This window comes from Aedes albopictus, chromosome 2 (genome assembly GCF_035046485.1).
Source record: "Aedes albopictus strain Foshan chromosome 2, AalbF5, whole genome shotgun sequence".
NCBI lineage: Eukaryota > Metazoa > Arthropoda > Insecta > Diptera > Culicidae > Aedes > Aedes albopictus.
Window position 1 is genome coordinate 274,985,306 of NC_085137.1, and position 27,955 is coordinate 275,013,260.

At 39.8% G+C, this 27,955-nt stretch overlaps 1 protein-coding gene across 2 annotated transcripts; it reads right to left on the reverse strand.

Annotated features, from left to right (window-relative positions):
* LOC134288991 (longitudinals lacking protein, isoforms F/I/K/T-like) lies at positions 1-27,628 on the reverse strand. 2 transcript variants are annotated; one of them, XR_009998206.1, is made up of 3 exons: positions 24,776-25,186; positions 7,983-14,759; positions 1-7,845 (listed from the first exon to the last, which is right to left on the reverse strand). XR_009998206.1 is itself a non-coding variant. In XM_062854971.1 (2 exons), the coding sequence occupies exons 1-2, from the start codon at positions 25,161-25,163 to the stop codon at positions 13,525-13,527; spliced, it is 1,623 nt and encodes a 540-aa protein (XP_062710955.1). In that variant the 5' UTR covers positions 25,164-27,628; the 3' UTR covers positions 1-13,524. The 2 variants fall into 2 exon arrangements, 1 of the variants encoding a protein (XP_062710955.1); XM_062854971.1 differs by having other exon boundaries at positions 1-14,759; positions 24,776-27,628.
* Between the last annotated feature and the right edge of the window lie 327 nt (positions 27,629-27,955).

A 27,955-nucleotide genomic window follows, 5' to 3' on the forward strand; every position in this document is an offset into this window, starting at 1 on the left:
TTGATTTTTAAACATTTATTTATTAATTTCTCTTAATATTCTTCATAAATATTTGTATCTTTGCATCCATATAGTCATAACCTACGTTCAAGAAATTCCAAGAAATTAAATTTGTATTTTATTTTTTGGTTCAATAAGTATTCAATACATCGTATCTATCAATCATTGTTTTTTTTTTTTTTTTGAGCAGTGATGCCGTTGCATTTTGCATTCAATGAAACTTTATTACAATAGGAGTACTCACTAAACAAATTAAATTGCTGCGTAAGCCATGATTTTCTGCTTATTTGTAATTTCATGATTTTACGAATGAAATAATCAAAGATAACCTTGGTGATCACGACGTTTAATCAGTTTACGCTGTTAAGTGAATCCCCCTAATGATTTCGAAAGTTCTTCCGATTACCAGACTGAGAAACTGAGACTACGGCTGCCGGTTGTTTTTTAACTCCTTCAATAAATGTGGATACTTACTGTCAAATTTGTAAATTCCTCTATTTTAAGGACAAATGTCTAGAAATCTCGTTTGAACAGTGCATCAGAACTTCAGACGCACAAATCTTAAGAAGCAAGCTTCAAACAACAGTGCATTTTATTATTCTGTTCTTGCTTACTTGTGGTCTGACAAAAGTCTACGCTCCATACAAATTTTAAAATTTTTGTGTGGACGAAAGTCTACGAGGGGGGGGGGGGTCTGAGACGGACAAAATTTGGTCTACGTGGTTTATGAACAGCCCCTAACCCAACAAGCGAATCCTCACTGTACTATACAGTACATGCACTAGCAAAACGTACCTAGGCACTTTGAAAAACAACATGGGACTGAACATGCGAAGAGGGGCAGTGTAGCAAAATAACGACACGTGCAAAAAAAATAATCGGGTATATTTTTAATATAAACTAACAAAAAACTAGCTTTAATAAGTATTTGTACGTCAAAATTGAATTACCGTGAGGTCGCCATTCACCGCTCATTTTGGGTCAATCATACGAAAATTATTCAAAGTTAGGGCAGTACAGCGGCCGTTCGCTCGTTGCAAACTGAGAGAGAGGAGACAGCTGGCTTCGATTGCGTGCTACTTAATGTCAAGGAGGATCTGTCACAAACTGTCACCGCGAACCGAGGTTAAAATCGCACATTGATGGTGTGGAGTGGCCAAATATCCAAAAGATCTTATCAAAATTTTGCTCCGTTTGTTGTATTTAAAAAGATAAAAAAATTATGATCAGTTTCCCACGACCAGCGCAACGAATCCATTTATTTTCCATGCTCTGTCGCAACGAACTCAATAAGCAATTCATTTTTGACCAATAATATTTTTTCAAACCATTGTGCGGCGAATGAAGTAAGAAGAAGACATGTAAACATCGTGGCTGTCAGTGAGATGTCTCCTCTCTCTCAGGTTGCAAACCCCCTCATTGCAACGCTTTTTAGTTGCGAGTTCGCTAATTGCAAAATTTTACAAGTTTTTGCAATTAAAAAGCAATCAAGTGTCAAATTCGTGCTGTCAGTTGTGCTGTCGGTGCATTTAGATGCACTTCAGTGTCAAAGTGACGTTGCAATTAGCGAATGGCATTCGCTCGTTGCAAAGTAAACATTTTGCAACGAGCGAATGGCCGCTTTACTATAACAGTTGTCTTCTTAAACCAAAAAATAAAATACAACAGTTGCTGTCAGTTGTGCTGTCGGTGCATTTGTGTACAGCGGCCGTTCGCTCGTTGCAAAATGTTTACTTTGCAACGAGCGAATGCCATTCGCTAATTGCAACGTCACTTTGACACTAAAGTGCATCGAAATGCACTGCCAGCATGACTGACAGCATAAATTTGACACTTGATTGCTTTTTAATTGCAAACACGTGTCAAATTTTGAAATTAGCGGACTTGCAACCAAAAAGTGTTGCAATGAGCGAGTTTGCAACGAGCGAACGGGCTCTGTATCAGTATGTGCTAGGGTGCCAATGATGTATGGGAAGAATTTGACCATCGAATTTCAAAAATGGGTAGTGCTCAAAAGTTTCGTCTCCTCAAAACAAGGCCCCATGCAAAATTTCTGCTCAATCGGACTTCGATAAGTGCTAGCCCAAAGCGGTCAAAGTTTGGCTGTTTTGAAACACGAAAAATATCCATGTACAGAGCCCGTTCGCTCGTTGCAAACTCGCTCGTTGCAACGCTTTTAGGTTGCAAGTCCGCTAATTGCAAAATTTGACACGTGTTTGCAATTAAAAAGCAATCAAGTGTCAAATTTATGCTGTCAGTCATGCTGGCAGTGCATTTCGATGCACTTTAGTGTCAAAGTGACGTTGCAATTAGCGAATGGCATTCGCTCGTTGCAAAGTAAACATTTTGCAACGAGCGAACGGCCGCTGTACAGAACCCGTTCGCTCGTTGCAAACTCGCTCATTGCAGCGCTTTTTTATTGCAAGTCCGCTAATTGCAAAATTTGACACGTGTTTGCAATTAAAAAGCAATCAAGTGTCAAATTTATGCTGTCAGTCATGCTGGCAGTGCATTTCGATGCACTTTAGTGTCAAAGTGACGTTGCCAGAAAGAGAAAACGTAACAGAAATGATCAACACCGCTGCTTTCCATGCAAACAGCGAGAAAACATTTCTGTCATGACACATCTGTCCAGCAAAATGGCAAGACATTTCTGTCTAGTGGAGACGTCGGGTTAAGCAGCAGTAAGAAAAGCTAATTCAATTCAATTCAAGAAATGTTAATTGCTAAAAAGTATTTAAGTATAATCCTTTTTTTACGAAGGCGAATGACTTTTTGTTAAAACCTCTTAAATAAATAAATTATAATAATCAATACTTTAGCAAATAAAAGTTATTTTGTTTTTATAAATGAAGTGTTTACGTGGTTCCATGAAAAATAATCCAGTGAGCGGTGAATGGATCCATTATGAGCGGTGAGTGGATGCATGAGCGGTAATAGGAGCCAAGAGATAACACATTTTCGGTTGTAAGCATATTTTACGATCGTTTTATATTTTTTCTATAATTATTTATAGATAATTGAGTTGTTGAGGTAAATTAATGTGCAATATTCGCCAACGTCGATTTTAAATGTCATCTTTACGAAAATGCCGGTTAATGAGCGGTGAATGGCGACCTCACGGTAGATATAATTCAAATTGTCCTTCCAATCGGATTATAAATGATGCATTCCGGGAGACCGCTTAGACATATTTAAATAATAGAATAGATTATGCAACTATAGATAATATTATTTATTATTTTATCAGGTTTCAATACTGAAACCTACTTACTTACATAAGTTGGTATTGACATAGTTTTTCTTTTGCCAGAAGCAATGTTGAAAATTACCATGTTGTTACATATGCAAAAAAAAAACATCAATTCGTCATTTTTTACGTCTTAGTTGGAACACATATGTACATATAATTATATGAAAACTCATATCGGCACAAAGGTAGCTTTTACGTTTGTCGTCCTGTCTTACAATAAACCATATTCGTAACACAACTTATGTATATTCCTTAGCCAACATACTGCATGTTATAGCAATACTTTTAGTGATTGAAATGTAGCTATTTTAAGCACCTTAACATTTTTTAACTCAGTTGTTGGGTCTACTTTTACATAAACTGTGTTTCTTTAGATGCACGCACATGTTTGTAACACACTGCACTGCCAGTGTAGTAGCCGTTCGTGATGCAATAACCGTAAAAATAGTGATTGTTGACTTAAATTAATTCAGATGCTCCCCCATTATAGACACGATGAGAAAAAATCCATTTTCTTGTATTTAAAATAAAACATGTTCTGCTTCATAAATGCTTGTATCCACTGTACGAAAGGATATCACAAGTAATGGCAACTAATGATCCCGAAAATTACTTGAGCAGTTCGCAGATGGGTTTTGTTTTGTAAATTTTATACAAGAACACTTTTTTCTGAAGTGCCAAAATCCATCTTGATCTTGACCTAAAAATGGATTTCAAAAGATTTTTCATTTCACCTTTTGACAGCTATTACTACAAAATCCGCCGAAGGGCGATTCATTAAATCGATCCCATATAAACTTAAAATTGAATTTTATACCTATTCGTTCCCGGACACCGAAAATTAAAAAAAAAAATAGATTCCTCCCAGTTTGGCGTGCAGATAAAATTATAAAAACTTACAGGGGATAGACAAAATGATCGGGACGGCAAAATTTTCACTTTTCAAAAAATGTTCAACTAGCTGTAGCTTTTCGAAAAAGGTATCAATTATTCTCAAATTTTCACTGTGAGTTGGTCAACTAGTTTTGTATCAGTGTTCAAAATTTGTAAAAGATCGGACTATTTTGCACGAAGTTATAAAGATTCTTGAAAAAGGTATAATTATCCGATAGCCAACTTTGAGCTGTTATATCTGTGCAGAATAGCTCGATCTTTTCCAAATTTTGACCTCTAATACACAACTAGATGATGAACTTACAGTGAAAATTTGAAAATATTTGATGCACTTTTCGAAAAGTTACAGCTAGTTGAACATTTTTTGTAAAGTGAAAATTTTGCCTGTCCCGATCATTTTGTCTATCCCCTGTAGATACCACCCAGTTTGGCGTGCAGATTCGGCATAGTAGAGGTAGTTGCCTCGATATTGTTGAAAACCCCAAATTAAGGGAAAAGAGTGACGTTACTGTCAGCACAACAACTGTGTTGGCAACAAATAAAGTTATTAACACGTTTTACTCCAATGTAAACTGAAGATAAATAAAGTTAGTTCGTACGCGTTTCTTCCAGACAACAGACGTTGTTCTTTTATTCTCTCTCGCTGTGCATAATCCGCCAACAGGTTAATGGGCCTGTGCGTGGTAGCGAGTATCGGGACGGAAGAAAATTTGACGCCGTTTTGAAATTTTAATGGTTTTTTTGCGAAAATCGTTCGTTTTCGCCAAATATCGAAAGTTGTTCGCGCGGAAATGGATGGCAATCGGTTCAGCCTTCAAAAGTTGAATAATAACAACTATCTCACCTGGAAATTTAAGGTGGAACTTCTGCTTATCCGTGAGGACCTGTGGCGTTGTGTCGATCCCGGCGTTAAAAAGGCAGGAGAATCCAACGATGCCTGGATTGCACTGGATGCGAAGGCCCAGGCAACCATTGGCCTGCTCATCGAGGACAACCAGCACGGGCTGATCCGTGCGGCTCCAACAGCGAAGGCAGCCTGGATCGCGATCCAGAATCACCACCAAAAAGCAACTCTAATCAAAAGTTTCGCTTTTGAAGCAGATTTGCGATAAGCGTTTCGCAGATGGTGAAGATATGGCAGAGCACATCTTTGCCATGGAGGAGTTATTTGAAAGGCTGAGGAACGCAGGATAGGGACTGGCAGAGAATCTTCAAGTCGCGATGATTTTAAGGAGTCTGCCGAGTTCCTACGATACCCTGACGACCGCCCTTGAGAGCCGGTCCGACGCGGATCTCACCCTGGAACTCGTGAAGCGAAAGCTCCTGGACGAGGTGATGAAACATCAAGGCGCATCCGGAAACGACCAAGTCTTGAAGGTTGCTGGGGTACAAGGCCGAAGCAACAAGAAGAAGAAGAAGCCTCTGATTTGTCACCGGTGCAAAAAGGAGGGCCATAAGCAGTTTGAGTGCCCGCAGCGCGCTCGTGATTTGGACGGTGACCCGAAGCCGAAAGGAAAACAACCCCCCAAGGAAAGAGAAGATTGTGTTTCGTTTGCTTCCGCGGCCGGCGCGTGTGCTAATGGATTAAATGCTTTGGCTTTTTTCCTACTCTCCGCATCGACCAATGTGGCGCTAGCTTCTATGCGCGAAAAATCGCTAAAAGTAAATCGCAAAAATATTGTATGGCGAATAGCATCTAAAGGTGTATTTCTCGAAGTGGAACACATTATTCGAAAAAATATTTGGTATCGGTTGTGCACAATGATGACCGGTTTGGTGCCTACCAAATATTTTTTCGATAAAATCTTTTCATTTCGAGAAATTCGAGTTTAGATGCTTTTCGCCATACAAAATAAAATGTTTTTACTCCTGCTGACCAGCATTGAACGCACTCCCTGCCGGTAATCCATTCCGACGGCTCGAAGCCGTGGGTTGTGGGCTCTGGTGCGATTAGTCACACAGTTGCCGATCGGAGCTTCTTTAGTGAACTGAACAGTTGTGACATTAAATATGTGAAGCTAACCGAAGGAAAATTGACGAAAGTGGAAGGCCAGGGGTGTGTCACGATCGAGTGTTGTGATGAAATCGGACTACCAAGACAAATGATCATAAGTATCGCGCTTTACACACCTAACCTTGTGAACTTGTTGTCGGTGCCGGCGATAGTGAGCATGAGCATGAGCATGAGATGACCGTACAATTCGTAGTTGCTACTCCGTTACTGACCAGAACAGTCAACATTGCACAGGAAACCAAATGGATGGGGCCTGGGAATGTTGTCAGTGCCGGCGATAGTGCAGAAAAATGCCGAAGTGATTTTCGATGCTCGTGGGTGCCGAATCACGCGGGACGGAACGACGGTGGCTGTGACAACGTTGAAGCATGGGCTGTACCAGCTAAAGCAACCAGAAGAGGTGGCGTTATCTGTCAGCGGTCATCACAACAAAGACAGCCCGCACGTCTGGCATAGAAGGGACCCGGCAGCGATTATCCGGATGAAAAAGAACGACCTGGTAAGCGGTTTGGAAATGTTTGATTGTGGCATCGATATGAGCCTTGCGATTGTTGCCTGAAGGGGAAAAGCTCGCGGACCCCGCCCTAAGGAATCGTCAACATGCACAAAAACGACGGTGGATATTGTGCACACGGACGTCTGCGGCCCGGTTGAAGTGCCATCAGTCAGCGGATATCGTTATTTCATGTCTATGATTGACGATCACTCTCGCTACTGCGTGGTGTACCTACACTCAGGAAAATTGCCTCATACTAAATGGCAAATATCCATGTGCCAAACCACATCCAAAGTATATGCAACCAATATCCGATTACGCAGGCAAATTAGCGCATGAATAGTATGTGCTCTAAATTGTATGAGTCGCTGCTGTATGGCGCCTCATCAAAAGTATGAGTCGCATTAATGGAAAACATTTGTTTACCCCCATTGCAAAAATCCATGTCCCGGACACATAGAAGGAATGAAGATTTTTTTCCCAGTGTACTCAAACACAAGTCAGAAGTAGCAGCCAAAATCCGGGAATACGTGGGAATGGCGCAAAATCGTTTCGGTCGGAAGCCCAGAATAATACGTTCGGATCAAGGTGGAGAGGAAGTTGCGTGAATTCTATAGGAAGGAGGGAATACAACCGCAGTACACGGCGGGCTACAGTCAGCAACAAAACGGGTTAGCGGAACGTAAGAACCGCTACCTTGTTGAAATGGTTCGTTGCCTCTTGTTCGACGCCAATCTGCCGGCGTACTATTGGGCGGAGGCAGTTAACACGACCGTATTTCCCCAAAACATCCTCCCGACGAAGCCTGTTAAGTTTACACCGTGTGAGATCTGGTACGATTCCAAACCGGACGTGAAAAACCTGAGGGTTTTTGGATGCAGTGCGTGGGTGCATATCCCGAAAGAAAAGGCCCAAGAAGCTGGCCCCCACTGCTAAGGAGCTCGTTTTCGTAGGCTACTCACTAGAGCACAAAGCCTACCGGTTTTTGGATAGATCCACGAAGAAGCGGCTTTATTGAAAGCGCATCGGATGTAGGAGCTGATGGGGCTAACCGGAAGCAGAAAGCGAAGAAGCGATCCAGCGACCGGAAAAAGCCATTTGGCAGACGCCGATGGAGGAGATTACAACCCTTGCAGAAAACCAGACCTGGGAATTGGTGCAGCTTCCTCCTGGCAGAATGGCCATTGGCTGCCATGGACTTTTAAACAGAAGGAGGACGAGAACGGCCAAATAGTGCGGCACAAAGCGAGGTTGGTCGCACAAAGGTTCTCTCAACGCTATGGTATAGACTACGACGAGGTGTTTGCCCCTGTAGTAAAGCAAACTACTCTTCGCACACTGTTGACAATCGCGAGTCGTGACGGGATGATTACCAAACACCTGGATATCAAGTGCGCCTATCTCTATGCCAGCCTCGAAGAAGACATCCTTTGAAGCAGCCTCCAGGATTTCGGTCGGATGATAATCTGGTCTGTCGGCTGAAACGCTGCCTCTACGGCTTGAAACAATCCGCGTGGGTTTGGAATGCAAAAATCGATGGCATTTTCAAACAGAAGGGATTCGAGCCCGGCAAAGCGGATTCGTGCCTCTACGTGCAAAGAAACAAGGACGGTAAGATGTGCTTCATAGTGATATACGTAGACGATATGGTCGTCTTCTGCCACTCAGAGCAGGAGTTCGAGGAGATTCGAGCCAAGTTGGGGCAACATTTCAAGCTGTACTCCCTAGGAGACCTTCGTCAGTTCCTCGGAATCCACATCGAAAAAGTCGACGGGCACTACACCATGTGCCAAGACAGCTATATCAAGAACAGGGTTGTTAACGTTAATCAATGATTAACGCCGTTAACGTTAACTTTCGCGGAAATCAACGTCAACGGCGTTGCGTTGATTTTAATGAAAATTAACGTTAACGTCAACGGGTTGCGTTAAATCAACGTCAACGATGACGTTATTTTAATCGTTAATTACTGTGATATACGAACAATTGAAAAGTATTGAGTCAATATATGTGGCTCGTCTGAATTTACTACATTTGGAGTTGATCGCATGCTGCATATGTCAACTTTTTTCCACATTTCAAGAAAGTTGGTCATTCCCCTTACATGGCATTGCACTGATAGAACGATTTCTATAAGATCGCATTGAAAGCAGCAGATTCAGGTAAAGTTTTTAAAATACCATTATAGCAAATCTGTTGAACTTTCAAGATCAAGTTTTTGAAGATCAAGAGCAAAAATTTCACGTACGAACTTCTGGGTTCAAGAAAGGTATTATCGGAATTTGACATCAAAATCATGCATCCGCATCCTATTCCTGGATTTCGCAAACCTCATTCTCATTCTTTCATTTGCGATGAATTATGAAAATAGTGTAATACTTTCAGAATCAGTATTCCCTAAAGTTTGCATTTATTCAAGTTGTCTCATAGGACGTCCAATACATATGCTTCTAAAACGACCAAATGTCGCTGTAATTTCGTCATACGACTCGTTACCCATGAAATAGCGCCCACATTAGTGGTCTAGTGGACTAATAACTCTTCGCGCACTAGGCACAGTTCCAAAAAGTCACTTAAAGAGTTGCCACATATAATGTAGGGTTGGCGAAAGTGATACACGGGAGCTCATAATTGGTCAAAATGAACGCATAAATTCGTCGTCAAGCCTTGAGACAATTAGAATATATAAAATATTAAAAACCATATACAAAATTAGTTCAAATTGGCAAATATTTCGCTACAAATAGAAATCCTCTAAAATGACCTACAACAAATTTGTGTAGGAATGCTAGCCACATTTTCCTACAATTATACCACCTTTATGTCTTCCTCGTGTTTCTTCTCCTATTCAAACTGAATTTAATAGCTCCCAAAATTTCATGATTATTTCTCTTAAGTTATTTGGCTTCTTCTTGAACGTTCGCATGACACGAATGCCACAATAATGGTAAAGTGTCGTTAATAAATAGTAATAATAATAATAATTGAACGTTCGCTAAATATTTTGTCATCGGCTATTACTGACAAGAATTGGCACCATCAGGGATCAACCCTGATAGATCAGAATTTAAATAACTTCAAATGACCACCGTAATGATGAAAAATTCAAGATATATATATATATATATATATATATATATATATATATATATATATATATATATATATATATATATATATATATATATATATATAAATTAATTTCTGTCTGTCTGACCGCTATGCATTACACTGAACCGATCGGTGTGAAATTTTGTAGCGGGTATGTTTGAGGCCGGGGAAGGTTCTTAGCTTGGTGTAAGACCTCTCCGGTCTCTAGAACAGGGGGCTCCCATACAGGTGACTTTGCGGGGGACATCTCTACGGAGCTGCATGTCAAAAAATACAGTAGGCAGGCAGTACGACGTTTGCCGGGACAGCTAGTCCTTAACAAATGTCGGTAGAGATTTATTCTGAACATTTTGATTTTTCATTTCGTTGATTCAACGGCGACTGAATAATGCTGTAAATATTTCAACTTCTCGATCCAACTACAAAGCCAATCAAAAATCAAAGTTTTCATCAGACATTGCTTAAAAATCTGCATTACCTCCAATATAAATCCCTCGAAAATGCCCACTACATTGGCAAATTCCAAGTCAAATTCCGTCATGTTCATCAATAATATTTGAAACATTTTCTTCTTCTTCTTTGTGGCTGTACGTCCCCACTGTGACTTGGCCTGCCTCGCTTCAACTTAGTGTTCTTTGAGCACTTCCACAGTTATTAATTGAAGGGCTTCCTTTGCCTGCCATTGCATGAATTTGTATATTGTGAGGCAAGTACAATGATACTCTATGCCCAGGGAGTCGAGAAAATTTCTCCGACCGGAACGGGAATCGAACCCACCATCCCCGGATTGGCGATCCAAAGCCTTAACCACTAGGCTAACTGGAAACCCTGAAACATTTTATTAGCTTAAGGGCAGTGTCGCGAAGCATCAGCGTACAAGTCACAAAAAAGCTGATAAACACCAAGCTTGTATCACCCTGTCTCTGCGGTTTCTGATTCACTCTCTCTACAGTCGCTAACACCTGAAAAGACAGAATCCCATCATAGTCACCCGGTCACCCTTGTTTTGCTACAATCATCCTGACTTGGATACGGCTCATGTGAGTGTCATGACTCTCTCCGTCGCCTCAAGCAGATGCACGCGCAACAGCATGTAAAACTATGCATGTGTATTATCACAAGCACGGTACTACGTCATAAATCCTATTCTTTTTGCATAGCTCAGTTTAAACGCACACATTGAGCGCACCACGCAGTTCGCCCTGGCTACGGCAAACGCTCTCACTTCGCCCGTTATGCATCGTTGCTCAGAAAGATTGATTCTCTCGCAACCCGCCTGAAGCATACTCAGCAACTGCTATCGCTGCAAAGCTGCGAAGGGTGGAACCCACAACATGTTTGTCATTCCAGGCGTGACATGCTTGTTGGTTCGTATCACCTTGGGAAGGGTGACTCCAGAAAGCGGTTCAAGTGATTGTCTCGTGATGGTCGCGATTATTCGCAAGACTGCAAGGGTCTGTGTCAATTGGCAAATTGAAATTAATTTTTACTTAAATTTGACAGTTCAACACTTAAATTTGACAGTTTTCCTAAGGAAATAATTATCGAACTGTCAAGTTTAAGTGAAAATTAATTTTAATTCGTCAATTGACACAGACCCTAAATACTACAATCAACGTAAGATTTACGGAAACGGTAACGTTAAATCAACGCTTTGCGTTAACGTTAATGGCTAATTTCCACTTCGTACGTACTGTGCAAAAAGATAGGACAAGTAGGGGAATGTGGGGTAATATGCACCCCCTAAGCATGTGTGGCCCTAAAACCATGATTGAGATGATTGTATGGGCGTCTTGCGTTTTAGAAGTTAGTTTACTTATTTCACTAAAAGACGCCAACTTTTGGACCGCGTAATATCAATTTTACCGAATCAAATTAACAATTTAAAAAAGTGTTACGTTTTGGGTGCTGACAAACTGTTGGGGGCAAAACGCACCTTGAGGTGGGGCAATACGACCTCTGGCATTTTCCGCTTTGAATTCTAGTGAAACACCAGGCGGCTCCATCTTACTATTTACGGCAGCAAATGGAAGGTGTTGGAGGCGGATGGTAGTTAATGGGTTGATTCCATATAATCAGCGCGCAATTGCTTAAGTTGCGTGCGCTTCAAATTAGACAATCTTTCAAAATGTGGAAAATCTTCGTTTTCCACGCTTTTCATTCGAATATTCTTGGCATTCTTGGACTTGTCCGGCTCAGTTTTACGTCTAGTTTGCTTGCATCTGACGGAACTTCATCTATATAATGAAATAGCGTGAGGGCGTTTTGCCCCAGGGGTGCGTATTACCCCAGCTTACCCTAATGATCAAGTAATGATTCCGTTTCAAAATTACTTGTGCAGTTCGCAGATGGCAAGTAAGGAAAAAAGTGTAACACTCTTAACGCCTCCCATGCGAATCAAATGGACCTGTCACTTTTCCTTGCGGAAAAATAGTCCGCGCTATTATTCCGTAAGGAAATGTGACGTTTCTCCCCATACTGGATTAGTTGTCAAAATTACTTGCGGAAAAATGTGGAATTTTACTTAAGCGCTCTACTTGGCAACAAGAAACTAAGCTTAACGTTGATCAACGATTCCAGAAAATCAACGCAAAAGTCGTTGATCGTTACAATTAATGTTAACGAATTAACGTAACGGCGTTAATAGTTAATTAACGTTAACAACCCTACATAGAGATTAGCGGAAGTTACATATGTCGATTCGGCAACCCTGTTTGTTTTGTTTACAACAGCTGCTAACAAAGCTAGATGTTCAAAATTTGTGCGTGACTTTGTTGTGGTTCAAGTTTTTTTATCTACGTTAGTTAATTATAGCCAAACTTGTTTCCCCAAAATTATGAAAAATAGCAGCGCAATATCTCTATAATGTATAGGATTACTACGTTGAAACTAGTAATCCTACATTATAGACATCTGCGGAGGCGGCCATTGTGAGCCAATCGTGCAGAGAGAACTGTCAAAGTGTGAGCCAAATGAACAGGATTTCTAGTTGAAACAGGTTGAAACTAGAGTGACTGGAAAGGAGGTTGGCGTCAATTTCAAAATTGGAACAGCGATCATCTGTCAACTCCATACAAATTCCCGTTCCAAACGAGCAGGAGACCTGTCAAAATTGGAAGATGACGCCACTCTCCCTCCAGTCACTCTAGTTGAAACTAACGGGTTTGCAACGAGCGAACGGCCGCTGTACTACCACATACGTCAATCCCCTCACCACTGTTCATTAATCACCGTGTTAGTTGAAGGAGAAAAGAGATTCATGAATAGTGATATTTTTTTGCCGATTCATAAACTGTGGTGTCACTTCCCATGGCAAACAGGTATATATGGAGCAAAATATGTGTTAATTTTGAAAACAACGGAAATGTTAATGTAAACTATTTTTATGACGTTACAATTTATCTTGCCTAATGCCTCTACAATGCGAGACCATCTGAGTAAGGGGCTGTCCATAAACCACGTGGTCATTTTTTCGGGACTTTTCAACCACCCCCCCCTCATTAGTTCATACAAATTTTTTTATTTGTCCATACAAAATGGCAATTGGCCGAACACACCACCCCCCCCCCCCTCCCCCCAAACCCCCCCACATGATCACGTGGTTTATGGACAGCCCCTAAGTCTATTGAAACGATTGAAACGCAAGCGACGGCTGGTACACTTATGGTATTTATAATATTAGTAAATAAACAAAAAAGTGCTTTCTCATACAAAGCTATGACTCAAATTACACGCTTCCAGAAACGTGTTGTAGTTTCACATTTGTCCCGGACTACTTGTTTCCATTGCCTCTGGTTTTATTGATTCCATTAAACTCACAGAATCTCGATTTTTCGATTTCCTGCGACTTTCAAGCTGTGGCATATCAGCATGATGCTTACGGATGTGAACACCTAAATTTCCACGCTGTTTTGCTCTATAAGTGCAATATGGGCATTGGTGCATCGCTTCTTTGCCGCCGCATTCGACATTTTCATGCCTTCGAAGAGTTGATTTCCAGCGATATCGTTTTCCACAATGTCTACAAATGTATTGGCGCATTTCACTATCATCAGTATCACTCACTACTGACTCATTTACAGTATATTCAAAGTTCTTCATTATGCTTGTATTGGCCAATAGAGCATACTTATCATCCATTACGGTATTCAAAAGTTTAGTATCTGTTTTAGACGGTTTATTCACAGTTTCTGTTTTATTAAGATCTTGTGTATCAGTGCCTTCTTCTTCAAGAGTTGTGTGAGATTCTTTTTCCGTGTATGAGTCATTAAAGTTCACTTGAACGTCGTCTGGTAACTCAATATCATCAATTACAGAATAATCCAAATCATCCATCATACCAGTAGCAAAATCATTGCTCTGTGATGTATGTGATGTAGATGTCTCATACTCGTTCATAGTATAGCGTGGTGGAGCAGCTTTGGAAATCGCTGATATTGGAATTTGCTGTATGTTACTCACGTCAATTGTTTTTGTTCCTTGACTAGGATACTTTCTTGACAAAGAAAAATTGAGTAACTCAATTTTTGTAGTTGTTGTAGTTCCAACTGATTGTGATTCATTACTGGGAGCAGCGATCGTCTGACTGTTAGTGGTCACTGATGGTATTGTCAATATTGGTAATGTAGACAAGGGTTGTACAGACGGATTTTTGTGCCTTGAATATTTTATTCGAGGATGCGTAGCCTTCACCATTTTTTTCGTAGTCGCATTTTGACTTTGATTATTCTCAATTGTACTGGCATTGATAATTTGATTGCTAGTACCGGTAGTACCGATGCCATGGGTTGTTGGAATCAGACTGGTTCCTACAGGGATTACGGCAGTTCCAGTAGTAGCTACCATATCACCCGCACCTACTTTGACTATAGAAATTGTAGTTGGTTTCAAGACAGTTGCTTGCGTTGTTATGCTGAGAGTGTCAACTGATGATGTAGTAGCAAGAGAATGATTCACTGGACCACGTGGTGTAGTTTTCAATGGTAATATATCTGCAAGAACATGAATAATGAGTTAGAAGTTTTTAGAAACATAATAAGTTGTCATTTTTAAGGTTAGCATAAATGGCAAGCGTAATAAAAACAATCAAACACTAGTTATAGAGGCAAAATGGAAACCAAGCAAACAATATTATTTTAAACAAAAAAATATCTGTGAAATTGTTTATAAGGGTTCATTTTCAGTTTGGAAAGATTCAATTTAGAAACATTTGTAGATGTGTAAAACAATACAACTTCTGCTCGATAACTGGACCATCACAATGTAGTACGGTGCTCGATCAATGGACTGATCTGTCATCGCCAAGGGCAGTTACAATTAGGGATGTAGTACCGGTAATACAGAGCCCGTTCGCTCGTTGCAACGCTTTTTGGTTGCAAGTCCGCTAATTGCAAAATTTGACACGTGTTTGCAATTAAAAAGCAATCAAGTGTCAAATTTATGCTGTCAGTCATGCTGGCAGTGCATTTCGATGCACTTTAGTGTCAAAGTGACGTTGCAATTAGCGAATGGCATTCGCTCGTTGCAAAGTAAACATTTTGCAACGAGCGAACGGCCGCTGTATCGGTACCGAAAATACCGGTATTACCGACCTTTTTTTTGGTAAATACCGAAATACCGGAACTGACTGAACCCGGGTACCGGTCCTTTTGGTACCGTGAAATTTAAAATTTTTCCGATTTTGGAACATTAAGATTGCTTCATTTTAGACTGACCAAGATACTACCTGTGAAACTGCGCAGAAGCTAAACAATAGCTCCAAAAAACAGTTTCATACAACTCATTTCTTTATATCTTTTTTATCTATTTTTATTTTTTGTTTAATTTAGTATTTTCTGGTTAGCTTTTATGATATTCCTGAAAATCGGAATTCACAAATGCTTGGTAAATTGCAGATTTTCTGTGAAAAATAGATTGCACTTCATTTTAGTATCCCTGCAACGTGGGTAGATCACCTTAGAATGGTGCGTTGCGGTGTAAGATCTACCAAATCAAATTTTGATCTTCATATTTACCGTATTTATAAATATTCCAAGATCAAAGTTTGAAACACCTTTTCGTGTTTCGTGGTATTTTTGTTTCAATGTACTGCTAATTAACATTTTATTTCAGCAGGATGCAGGTAAATTTATCGTATGATACAGAGCCCGTTCGCTCGTTGCAAACTCGCTCGTTGCAACGCTTTTTGGTTGCAAGTCCGCTAATTGCAAAATTTGACACGTGTTTGCAATTAAAAAGCAATCAAGTGTCAAATTTATGCTGTCAGTCATGCTGGCAGTGCATTTCGATGCACTTTAGTGTCAAAGTGACGTTGCAATTAGCGAATGGCATTCGCTCGTTGCAAAGTAAACATTTTGCAACGAGCGAACGGCCGCTGTATAAAGAATATTGTAAAAATATGTAACTGTGGCGAGCGTATCACTATTATGTAGCTTATTTGACGTACGATGTTGATATCATTTTATATTTCAGATTAACAACCGAAGAATCTAGTACAGCGGCCGTTCGCTCGTTGCAAAATGTTTACTTTGCAACGAGCGAATGCCATTCGCTAATTGCAACGTCACTTTGACACTAAAGTGCATCGAAATGCACTGCCAGCATGACTGACAGCATAAATTTGACACTTGATTGCTTTTTAATTGCAAACACGTGTCAAATTTTGCAATTAGCGGACTTGCAACCAAAAAGTGTTGCAATGAGCGAGTTTGCAACGAGCGAACGGGCTCTGTAATTCAACCAAATGCCATCAAGATGGCTAGGAAACCAGGATGAATTGGCCAGACAACTGATTCGAAGCAGTCAAACAATGGTGAACGTTGACCAAGCGTATCCTTTGGAGTCTACCCTTCCACTAACAACTTCCAAATTCCCGTGACACCTAGGCCTGAGAGATCGTAGAGCTGTTTACATTTTTCAGAGGAGTCCAAAACTAACCATCCTTTCCCATCCCTCAGCAGTCGCAAGGACGTGGCCAGGACAGTGCTCGACCATTGGAGGATTGCGTCTGTGTTGTCTGAGAGTCAGAGATTAGCCCCAAATCTTTGTGCTTTGGTTCGGACGGGAAGGAGGCAACCCTCATAACAGCGGTCTAGGTCTGTACCACCTACGAATTTGTGCGACTCGCTTAAGGCCCCTTAGCGTGTCAGCTCAAATTTTGCTCTTCTTATTTTATTCTTATTCCAAACAATCATCTTCTTCTTCTTATTTCTGGCGAGCCGACACCGTTCGGCATCAGCTCTAGTTTAACGTCCGCCTATTTCTGGTACTAAGCCTAAACACGGACGGTCCACACACACCTGACACCCTACATATCGAACCCATCAACACATGGGCCGGGACCTACGGCTTTACTTCCTATCCGAGGGAAGGCGTGATCAGATATTTTTGTCTCAGAAATACCGACGGCGTCGACTAGGATTGAACCTAGACCGACTGGGGTGAGAGGCAACCACGCTTACCACTACAGAGCCCGTTCGCTCGTTGCAAACTCGCTCGTTGCAACGCTTTTTGGTTGCAAGTCCGCTAATTGCAAAATTTGACACGTGTTTGCAAATAAAAAGCAATCAAGTGTCAAATTTATGCTGTCAGTCATGCTGGCAGTGCATTTCGATGCACTTTAGTGTCAAAGGGACGTTGCAATTAGCGAATGGCATTCGCTCGTTGCAAAGTAAACATTTTGCAACGAGCGAACGGCCGCTGTACACTAGAGTCAGTCTAGTTAGAGTCTGGCGGACTGTCACTTTCGATCGGAGCCAATCGAGCATGACGTCACGGTGTAGCATTTATCGGTGAGGACACTATGACGTCATGCTCGATTGGCTCCGGTCGAAAGTGACAGTCCGCCAGACTCTAATTATAGGGACTCTACTGTACACCACCGACGCCGCTCCAAACAATCATAAAGCACGATAGTAGTTGTGTAGCCTTTCTATACCAATTCCATAAACAAACAAACAAAAATAGCACCTCTTTGTCTCGGTACCTCCGATGTAAACATTTCGAGAGTATGAATTATTTGAAAGCAACTCAAGCAGTAAACTACTCTACTTCAATGAATAACAAGGAAACATATCCAAATGTCACGAAAAATGTTAGATTTTTTGTGTAACAAGCTAGAAATGATGGAATTATTTTGGTACGCTCTCTCACTGTTTATGTTTGCTGCAACAGCAGTGCTGGCGGACCGCTTGGTGAAGATTTCGTAAATTATAATGCTTTGCTTATTTCACTAACAATTGTGGTAAAAAAGTTAAAAAATAATCACCCCACAAATTATTTTTGATTTTATGACGCATAACCAATGTGTTTGACTGGATTTTTTAATTGATTTCGATCAATTTCATTGATGCTTTGGCCAGCAGGATCGCCATCACTGTGTGCAATGATTGATGATTGTGCGCGCCAAAAGACATCACCGCGCTGCCGCCGTCGTCGTTGGTACAGCGGCCATTCGCTCGTTGCAAAATGTTTACTTTGCAACGAGCGAATGCCATTCGCTAATTGCAACGTCACTTTGACACTGAAGTGCATCCAAATGCACCGACAGCACAACTGACAGCACGAATTTGACACTTGATTGCTTTTGAATTGCAAAAACTTGTCAAATTTTGCAATTAGCGAACTTGCAAATAAAAAGCGTTGCAATGAGGGGGTTTGCAACGAGCGAACGGTCGCTGTACTACGGTGGATGGTAAACACCGCCAACCACATTTTAGTGCGGTCGAAACAAATCGTTAAAAATTTCTACTTTCGAGTGAACTAATGCTTAGTAATCGTGATTACTTGGAAAGAGGCTTGTATTTGAAGTAGTGTGAATACATTTTTATGCCGAATATCTCGCGTGAAATTGATTATTTTATAGAATAAAATAAGTGTCGATTTTTTACAAACATGTATTGGTGCAATGTTGTGTAAAGTTGATTTTGGTCAATGATTTTGAAGAAGCCATTTTGCGATGACACGCTAAGCGGCCTTAACGTTGAACAATTCGTCATTGAAATCATCGTCATCATCAAACATTTGAAAGCAGTTTTTTCGTCCAAAACAAAAGTTTTTGCGATGAAAATGTATTCACTGCATTCCACATGACGAATGGAATGCAGTGAATACATTTTCATGATCATTGTTTTGATCTAGTGCGAAAAAAACTGTTTTTCATTTTCTGAAAAATGATGACGGATGCTTGAGCCTTAATGCTAATGCTAAAATAGATTGCACTTCATTTTAGTATTTTTTTCAGTACCGGTACTGTAAGCCCCAGTACCGAAATACCGGCACACACCAAAGGTGGACGGTACTGCGACCCCTATTTATAAACATTGTATATAATGCAGTTTTGGTTGACGATTCGCATAAAGAGCAACCATTTTTTTCTTTCATCCAAAAAACCCTCCTCGACATGGTTTAGCATCTATCCTATCAATGATGGATCACTGGTTTTCAATTGTTGCTTGTTCGAAGATAGTCCAATTATCGAGCGGATACTCTACATGATTTATTTCTTTAATTCAGCTGTGGCCAATTTAAGGCTAAGTAATAAATTACGAGCAAATCTAAAATTGTACTAGAAAAAAAAACAACTTCTTTGTAATTGTTCACATAAGACATAGCGTTAAGCAATAAGAGAATTCATGTAGCAAATGATAAATTATTTTAATTTATAGCCCGTGGAATAAAATAATGATCGAAACTATAGATAGTAGAGTACACGGAGCCGCCAAACTACCCAAAATTGAGTTCTTTTGACGCAATCCCATAGTTCGGCCCAATAAGCCAAATTTGAGTAAATCGATTAAACTCACACTAGGTAAATTGCCTTCACCTCCAGCAAAAACATTTACTTAAGAGTAGGTAAATTCAACCCAAGACCCCCCCTCATTCAACCCAAATTTGAGTAAACCTGCATTTACCCAAAATTGGCTTATTGGGCTCAAGGACCCCCGTTGGGTAGAGTCAGTCTAGTTAGAGTCTGGCGGACTGTCACTTTCGATCGGAGCCAATCGAGCATGACGTCACGGTGTAGCATTTATCGGTGAGGACACTATGACGTCATGCTCGATTGGCTCCGGTCGAAAGTGACAGTCCGCCAGACTCTAATTATAGGGACTCTACCGTTGGGTAGATGCATCTCTGTTTGTTGTTGACAACATAACTACACGGAAAAAACAGATTACCTAAAAAATACGTTAAAAGAACGCAAAAATAAGTATACCGCTTGAACTTTTTACCCAGCAGTGGGTTGTTTTCTCGCTCTCCCGCTCGCATTGTTGTCAAAAACAAAGCGAGAAGCAGCTACCTAGCCGATAATGTCCGTGCGAGAAGCCAAATTTGGGTTCTTTGTCGTTTACCCAAAAGTGGGTTTATTTCAACCCACTAGGGTACTTCGAAAGTTAACGCTAGGTAGAAAGAACTTTGCGATGGGTTGCAATTTTCTGCCGGCATCAAACGGAAACTACCCACTCAGAGCTTTAACGCGGTATAGCCAAATTTGGGTTCTCGCACGGAAGAGCCGATATGAGTGAAAAGAACCTATATTTGGGTTGATTTCTGGTTCCGTGTAGTTTATTCGATATACTCAGCTTTGAGTAAAATCGACCCAAAAATTAGGTAGTTTGATTTCTCCGTGTAAACATAGATCCGCTAAGATGAATCCGTTGTATCCGAGCATGACGTCACGATTTGGACAACATCAATGCTGGAGCTCGATTTGAATAGGTCGTATGTCCTTTTGTCGATATAAAATTCGATCAGTTTATTTTAGTCATTGTAGCAATATGGCAGATATTTTGCAAACTTTCAATTATGGAACAGAAAGCCTGTTTTGTGAGGGATCTGCTGTTCGTATCAACTTTGCTCAATTTCAACGGTTTTCGCTATTATGAGCGAATCCAACTGATCGAATTTTTAATCGACAAAAGCACATACGACCTATTCAATTCGAGCTCTAGAATGGAACGCATGACGTCATATTCAATCGTCGCACTACTTACAGCGACCGTTCGCTCGTTGCAAACCCCCTCATTGCAACGCTTTTTATTTGCAAGTTCGCTAATTGCAAAATTTGACAAGTTTTTGCAATTAAAAAGCAATCAAGTGTCAAATTCGTGCTGTCAGTTGTGCTGTCGGTGCATTTGGATGCACTTTAGTGTCAAAGTGACGTTGCAATTAGCGAATGGCATTCGCTCGTTGCAAAGTAAACATTTTGCAACGAGCGAATGGCCGCTGTACACGCTTGAAACATTTTAGTCAGCGGTGTCCGCGGATCTATGTTTACTCTACTACAGCGACCGTTCGCTCGTTGCAAACCCCCTCATTGCAACGCTTTTAATTTGCAAGTTCGCTAATTGCAAAATTTGACAAGTTTTTGCAATTAAAAAGCAATCAAGTGTCAAATTCGTGCTGTCAGTTGTGCTGTCGGTGCATTTGGATGCACTTTAGTGTCAAAGTGACGTTGCAATTAGCGAATGGTATTCGCTCGTTGCAAAGTAAACATTTTGCAACGAGCGAATGGCCGCTGTACTAGATTTGTAGTAATGAGCTGAATTTTAGTATGGTGAGAAGGTCAATTCTCCGTTTCTGCAATGAAATGGTACAAAAAGCGTGATTCCTTGCCTAATTTGATGCTGTTTGAGCAAAACTTTGGGCAACAGTGTTGTTGTTTTCTCCATTTCTTGCAACATAAACAACATAGTTATCTGAAATTTTGCTCAAACAGCATCAAATTAGGCAAGGAATCATAATACCCACGCTTTTTGTACCATATCATTGCAGAAACGGAGAATTTATTGATCTTCTCACCATACTAAAATTCAGCTCATTACTACAAATCTAGTACTGCACCGAACGTGTCCCATTAATGCTGCAATATGCAATTTGTTTTTAAACTACATTAGGTGTAGTTTCAGCACTTTTGAATGCAGTTAAACGCCATTTAACACAATTTAAATTTTTGCCAATTGGGTTCTTTAGGGGTATCCGGATTATTTCAGATTCGGATTCTGCGCCCAAAAATTGATCGAAATCCAAAATTTCATAATGTTTGGAGTCCGGGAACTATTTTTAAAATGCATTCAAAGTGTGTATGGGGATTTTTGTTGGGCTATAGTAAAGTGACCAGATATATTTTGTTCTGATGCGGGACACGTTTTACTAAACCAGGATGTCGACTACCTGGAAAGCCAGGGACTATTTGGGAATTTATTTCTGGGCTTGGAAAATCAGAGAATTTCACGGGGAATTTGGTTGATGATCAGGGAACTTTTTCACGACACTCAGGGAACAAAGTATTAGATCTCAACAAGGAAATTATGGAATTTGGAAAACTAGCCTAAGATTTTTTTTTTTCTAAATGTCTGATTTTTTTTTTCATGGAAGAATTTAGGAGAAAATTTAGGAATGAGTTTTTGACAAAACTATGGGAATATTTTAGTTGCATTCAAATGTAAAGTACTGGTGGAGTACTAGAGAACATTTTCCAAAACATTTCTTGGAAAGTATTCTGAAACAATTCTTCAATATTTTCATCACAAATATGAAGTGTCTTTATAACTTTATAAGAACAAAGAAATATAACTTTGGAATAAGTAAATGCTCAGTTTAAAAATCAACCACGCGTTTTATTGTTTTAAACAAGCCTTATTTTTTCTGCGTGTGGGAAATGTTTATTTTTGGCACATGGATCATGCATTGGTGCAAGGGTGCCAGGCGTAAAGCGATAGATTGTGAGAAGATTACTGTGAAGCGGCACAGTCCGCTTGGTTGCATAACTTGTAGGCGTTATATGATAGATTGACACTGTGCTGTGATGAAAGTTGGAAGGAAGGGAAACGGCTTTTTTTTTTCAATCCGTTTCTGGTTAGCGATCGCTACGAACATACGAATATACATGAGATGTATATGTAGGAGAAAGAGAGTGAGAGAGAAAGATACAAAGTAGGAGGAAAGAGACGAGCCAGGGATTGAACCCATTGCATATGAATCAGAAGCGGTAGCCACTAGACCACCAAACTTGTCTAATTCAGTATTGTGTTCAGGATTTGCCGAAAAACCGATTTTAAACAATTATTTTCCTTATTTTTTTGCTCCCTTGCACCTATAGTGGTGGTAGTGTTCCTATAGTGATGGGTCCCATAAGAATTCAATGGGATGCGCCACTATAGGAACCAATGTTAAATTTTACCTCCATAATAGGAACCGTGTACCTATAGTTGGTGCAAGTGATTTATTTACAAAAACTGGAATAAATAATGGTTTTACATTTTTCCTAGCTAATTCAAGTGGAATACTACCGATTACAAACCGATTACAGCGACCGTTCGCTCGTTGCAAACCCCCTCATTGCAACGCTTTTTATTTGCAAGTTCGCTAATTGCAAAATTTGACAAGTTTTTGCAATTAAAAAGCAATCAAGTGTCAAATTCGTGCTGTCAGTTGTGCTGTCGGTGCATTTGGATGCACTTTAGTGTCAAAGTGACGTTGCAATTAGCGAATGGCATTCGCTCGTTGCAAAGTAAACATTTTGCAACGAGCGAATGGCCGCTGTACGGGTTCCAGACTTTTTATTTTGTGGTACAGGTATTCTTCGATATAACGTACCCTCGATATAGCGTACCCTCGATATAACGAATTCGATATAACGTACATTTTGCTTCGATATAACGTACAAAATTGAAAATTTTAATTTTTCCCAGGAATAACCCTCAGATAAGCTACGAAACCACTCAAATCAATGTTTTCTTGCAGTATTAACCTTGTATCCTAGAATTAGCGCAAATTGGGAAAAGAATTAGTGTACGTTATATCGAAGCAAAATGTACGTTATATCGAAGCACAAAAAATTAAATTACTTTTTCGTGAAAACTCATGTTTTTCATTATTGGTTTTGTGAATTTCACCGAAATCATTGTTTGGGGTTAATTTCACGTCAAAATAATCAATATAAGCATAAATAATATTAATTTTATCTCTGCTTCGATATAACGTACACTTCGATATACAGCGACCGTTCGCTCGTTGCAAACCCCCTCATTGCAACGCTTTTTATTTGCAAGTTCGCTAATTGCAAAATTTGACAAGTTTTTGCAATTAAAAAGCAATCAAGTGTCAAATTCGTGCTGTCAGTTGTGCTGTCGGTGCATTTGGATGCACTTTAGTGTCAAAGTGACGTTGCAATTAGCGAATGGCATTCGCTCGTTGCAAAGTAAACATTTTGCAACGAGCGAATGGCCGCTGTAACGTACAAAGAGAAAACTTTTTTGTACGTTATATCGAAGAGTACCTGTATTATCAATTTTATTCAATTATTTTACTACAAGGAGCTACTAATAGCACCACTATTGGTACATTTACCCTACAGTTAATACTGGGCTTAATAGGGCACTGCATTGTTTTGATTTTGTATGGGATTTTGACGTTTCTTGGCCTTGTTGTTTACAAAATTTCTGTAGGAGTGAAAGAGAAGGAGAGAATTTCATGCAGTCCCCTATAGGCATCCAAAAGTCATACAAGAAAGAAAAATTATGTTTCTTCATATAACCGTGTCCCAGGCTACTACGCCATTTTGTACACCCTATAATGTAGGGTGTTGGTTCCCTTGGTAAGCATGTGGCTCTCATTTTCATCCTACGAAAAACAAAGGATTGAAGCGCTGTTTGTTTTGTTTTTTATTTTTATATATTTTGTTAGAAGTGTGAGCACCCATGAAAACAAAAAGAACGGAATCAATCGGTGCCGTAATCGCGTGTTTTCGAATGGGATGAAAATGGGAGCGTGAGATTACTGATGGAACACATACCCTAGAAAGTGAAATTGATTTGCTCCTGCTGGTCAAATGTGAACATACTTGAAGCTAACATTCCCTCATTCTTATAAAATACTACATGAACGCTCCTGTTACGTTACGGAAACGATCAATAGAAATGCTAACAACTGTTGGTGTAGAGATGGGGTACACAGTATGATGAAATCTGATCATCCAAGAATATAGATTAAAGAGTTTTAGAATTACCGCACTCATCAAAGATGTAGGTAGTTGTTGTGGTTCCATCATTCTGTAGTTCTGTTTTTTTAATAATTTTATCCTTCTTCAATAGTTCCTCAATGCGCCCTGTGTCAATGACGGTAGCTGTCTGCACTGGATGAATTGTTTGAATCGTTTGCGACGAATTTGGTACTAACGGATTTGAATGATGAGGTACAGATGCTGTGGTGAAAAGTATATACTTGTTATCTTTTTTTGAGACAACAATATTTTTGCTCTCCAATAAACAATCATTCAAGATCACAGGCGTCGATTGAGTTATTGGTGCCATCTGATTAGTCGTCGTAGGGATCGATGTGATTGTTGGCAAAGATGTTGTTTTGAACGTCTTTGTTGCTGAGTTATTTGAAATCATTGTAGATTTCACTTGACGATTATCTGAAATGAAAAAATATATTAGTGAGATAATTTTGATTTTGCTAAAAGATGTAAAAAAGCACCCTTATCCAATTATTCCCGTGCTCTATAAGACTAATAATGATAAATTGATTCGTGAAAATCATATTTAGACAAGCAGTGTTACATTAAACTACAACCAAAAAAAAAAAGATTTTGCAGCAGAATTATTTTGTTTCCCTGCATTTACACTCCCGATCAACCCCCTCAAAAACATGTAATTTTTTTAGGCTCATATCTCCGCCAATTTGCGTCCGATTTCAAAACCCCAGGTCTCATTCAAAGTAACTTTGAACATGATTTAAATGAAAATTTTTCAAAACTGTTTGTGTGTAAACTTAAGCTAAAGTTGCCAAATTTTCTAAAAAATGAAAATAAACTTACGGCAGTGTCGCTGGAAATTGCGTCGACCCAAGGGGTTGGTCACTTGGCACATTGTGCCCGGCACATCTTGGCACACATGCCGGCACAATTCGGTACACATGGGCACAACAATAAAATCCAACATTGCTCTTTAGAATCAACCAGTCAAAATACTCACAATTGAACAAATCCGCTTGTTTTAATTTTAATCAAGTTTGCTGGGTGGGATTTTGTTTGTAAACATCAATCAGATAAACAACATTCGCCAAAAATTGGCAGGGTTCTTCATTAGCGCAAAAACATTCAAAGAAAAAACCCCACTGGGCACGTGCGGTACACCTTCGGCACGCCCGGCATAGAAATCCTCTACATAGAGATGAGCGGAAGTTGCATACGTCGATTCGGCAACGCTGTTTGTTTTGTTTACAACAGCTTCCAACACTTACCACAAAGCTAGATGTTCAAACTTTTTGCGTGACTTCGTTGTGGTGCAAGTTGTTTTGTTTACATTTTCTAATTATGGTAGAATTTTTTTTTCAATTTTTTGTTGAAATAGCGGAGCAATCGAAGAAATCTGAAATTCAATGCAAAAGTGTTACGCTTATCATATCGGCAGAAGTGAAGCAAGAAGCAGCAATGGAAGTTTTTTCGACAAGTTCAGCAACAAAAGTGTCGTCATAAGCATGAGCTTTTGAAAGCAGAATTAATAAATTTTTATCTTTTTACTAAACATACATATGCCGCCAATTTCTCGATATTAAAAATAAATAATTTTTATTTATTTAGTTCCGATTGCAATACCATTCAAACGACGCCTTCCTACGAACGATAAGCATGTTCATTAGGCTCACACTTTGACAGTTCTCTCTGCACGATTGGCTCACAATGGCCGCCTCCGCAGATCTCTATAATGTAGGATTACTAGCCCGGCACACATTGAAAATCATCCGGCACAGTTTTGGCACACGCTCAAAAATATTGGCACAAACGAAGTGTGCTGAATGACAATAGAGGTAATAAACTATAGAGGAAGAATGTCGCTGGCGTCGTTGCCGAAACATCTTTTGCTGGCGTAGATAGGCCGGGCTATAAGTGTCAAAGCGAAAAAGTATGCAGTTTGACAGATAGATACCCGACATGTTTGCGAGCGAGAACAAAGGGAACAGCAGCGACATTCGTCCTCTATAGTTTATTAACTCTATTTGAATGACCAACCCCTTGGGTCGACCAAACTTTAAGATGTGAGCGGTAATACAGCGGTCGTTCGCTCGTTACAAACCCCCTCATTGCAACGCTTTTTAGTTGCAAGTTCGCTAATTGCAAAATTTGACAAGTTTTTGCAATTAAAAACCAATCAAGTGTCAAATTCGTGCTGTCAGTTGTGCTGTCGGTGCATTTGGATGCACTTTAGTGTCAAAGTGACGTCACCGACGAACCGACATGCCAGCTAGTGCAAAGGTTCATGAAATTCTCGTCCAAAATTTTAAAATAAAAACCGTTGAAAACTAGCGCCATCTCTTGATTTTGGTTCAGAACTATTTTGGCCGAAATATTTCGAACACTCTTAAATAGTGCCACCCATAGGTGTGCTGGAATGAACAGATTTTTCAAACATTGGATAATGCTGTTTATTTCATAATAATTACCAAAATTTCTCATGATAAACTAAGAAAAGATAGATTCACGAACTGTGTTCAAAATAAAACGTTTTAGGAGCGTAAAGGACTCAATAATCTTACAGAATTTCATACTTTGATTGGTTTAAACGTAGAGTGTTTGTTTGTATTCCGCGGCGTCGCCGTCGTCGGTAGTCATGCCTTCGTCATACTGCAGCCACTCTGCTGATTTTATCAGAACACAATTTCATATCTTAATTTTCCGAAAGCACAATTTATTATTAGGCCTAATTCATATAAGTATTGACTTCTGGGAGATTTTCTTTTTTCAAATAAAAGTTGAAATAGTAGTCAGCCCAGTCAGCGTCACTAAAGCGGCAGCAGGAGCAGCATCATCGTCGCGATGCTTGCATAATCCGATGGGAATGTAGTGTGTAGATGGTACTTTACCTTACCGGTCAGGCTACCCGGATAAAAACTAACCATAGGGTGTATGGTGAAAACCATTTCTGCACCATACAGTGTACCAGCTTCAATAAAGTGTATTGTGATGAAATGGTTCGCTATACTATACATTTACATTGGATTTTTATGTAACAATATATTATACTGTTTTTCTTACGTTTGAACCATTCACTTTTCCGAAACATTATTTTTCCGTGAATTTTTAATTATTTCTGGGGTTCGATTTGAATAGGTCGTATGTTTGCTGTGATTCATATGCAGATTCGACCTATTCAAATCGAACACCAGATTTATTCAGTTTAACATT

Excerpts from the sequence above, each read along its gene's own strand:
- LOC134288991 (XM_062854971.1), bottom strand. The coding sequence starts at position 25,163 with ATGATTTCAAATAACTCAGCAACAAAGACGTTCAAAACAACATCTTTG. Across the intron at positions 14,760-24,775 it reads CTACATCTTTGATGAGTGCG|ATATATTACCATTGAAAACT; the intron begins GTAATTCTAAAA and ends ATGTTCTTGCAG.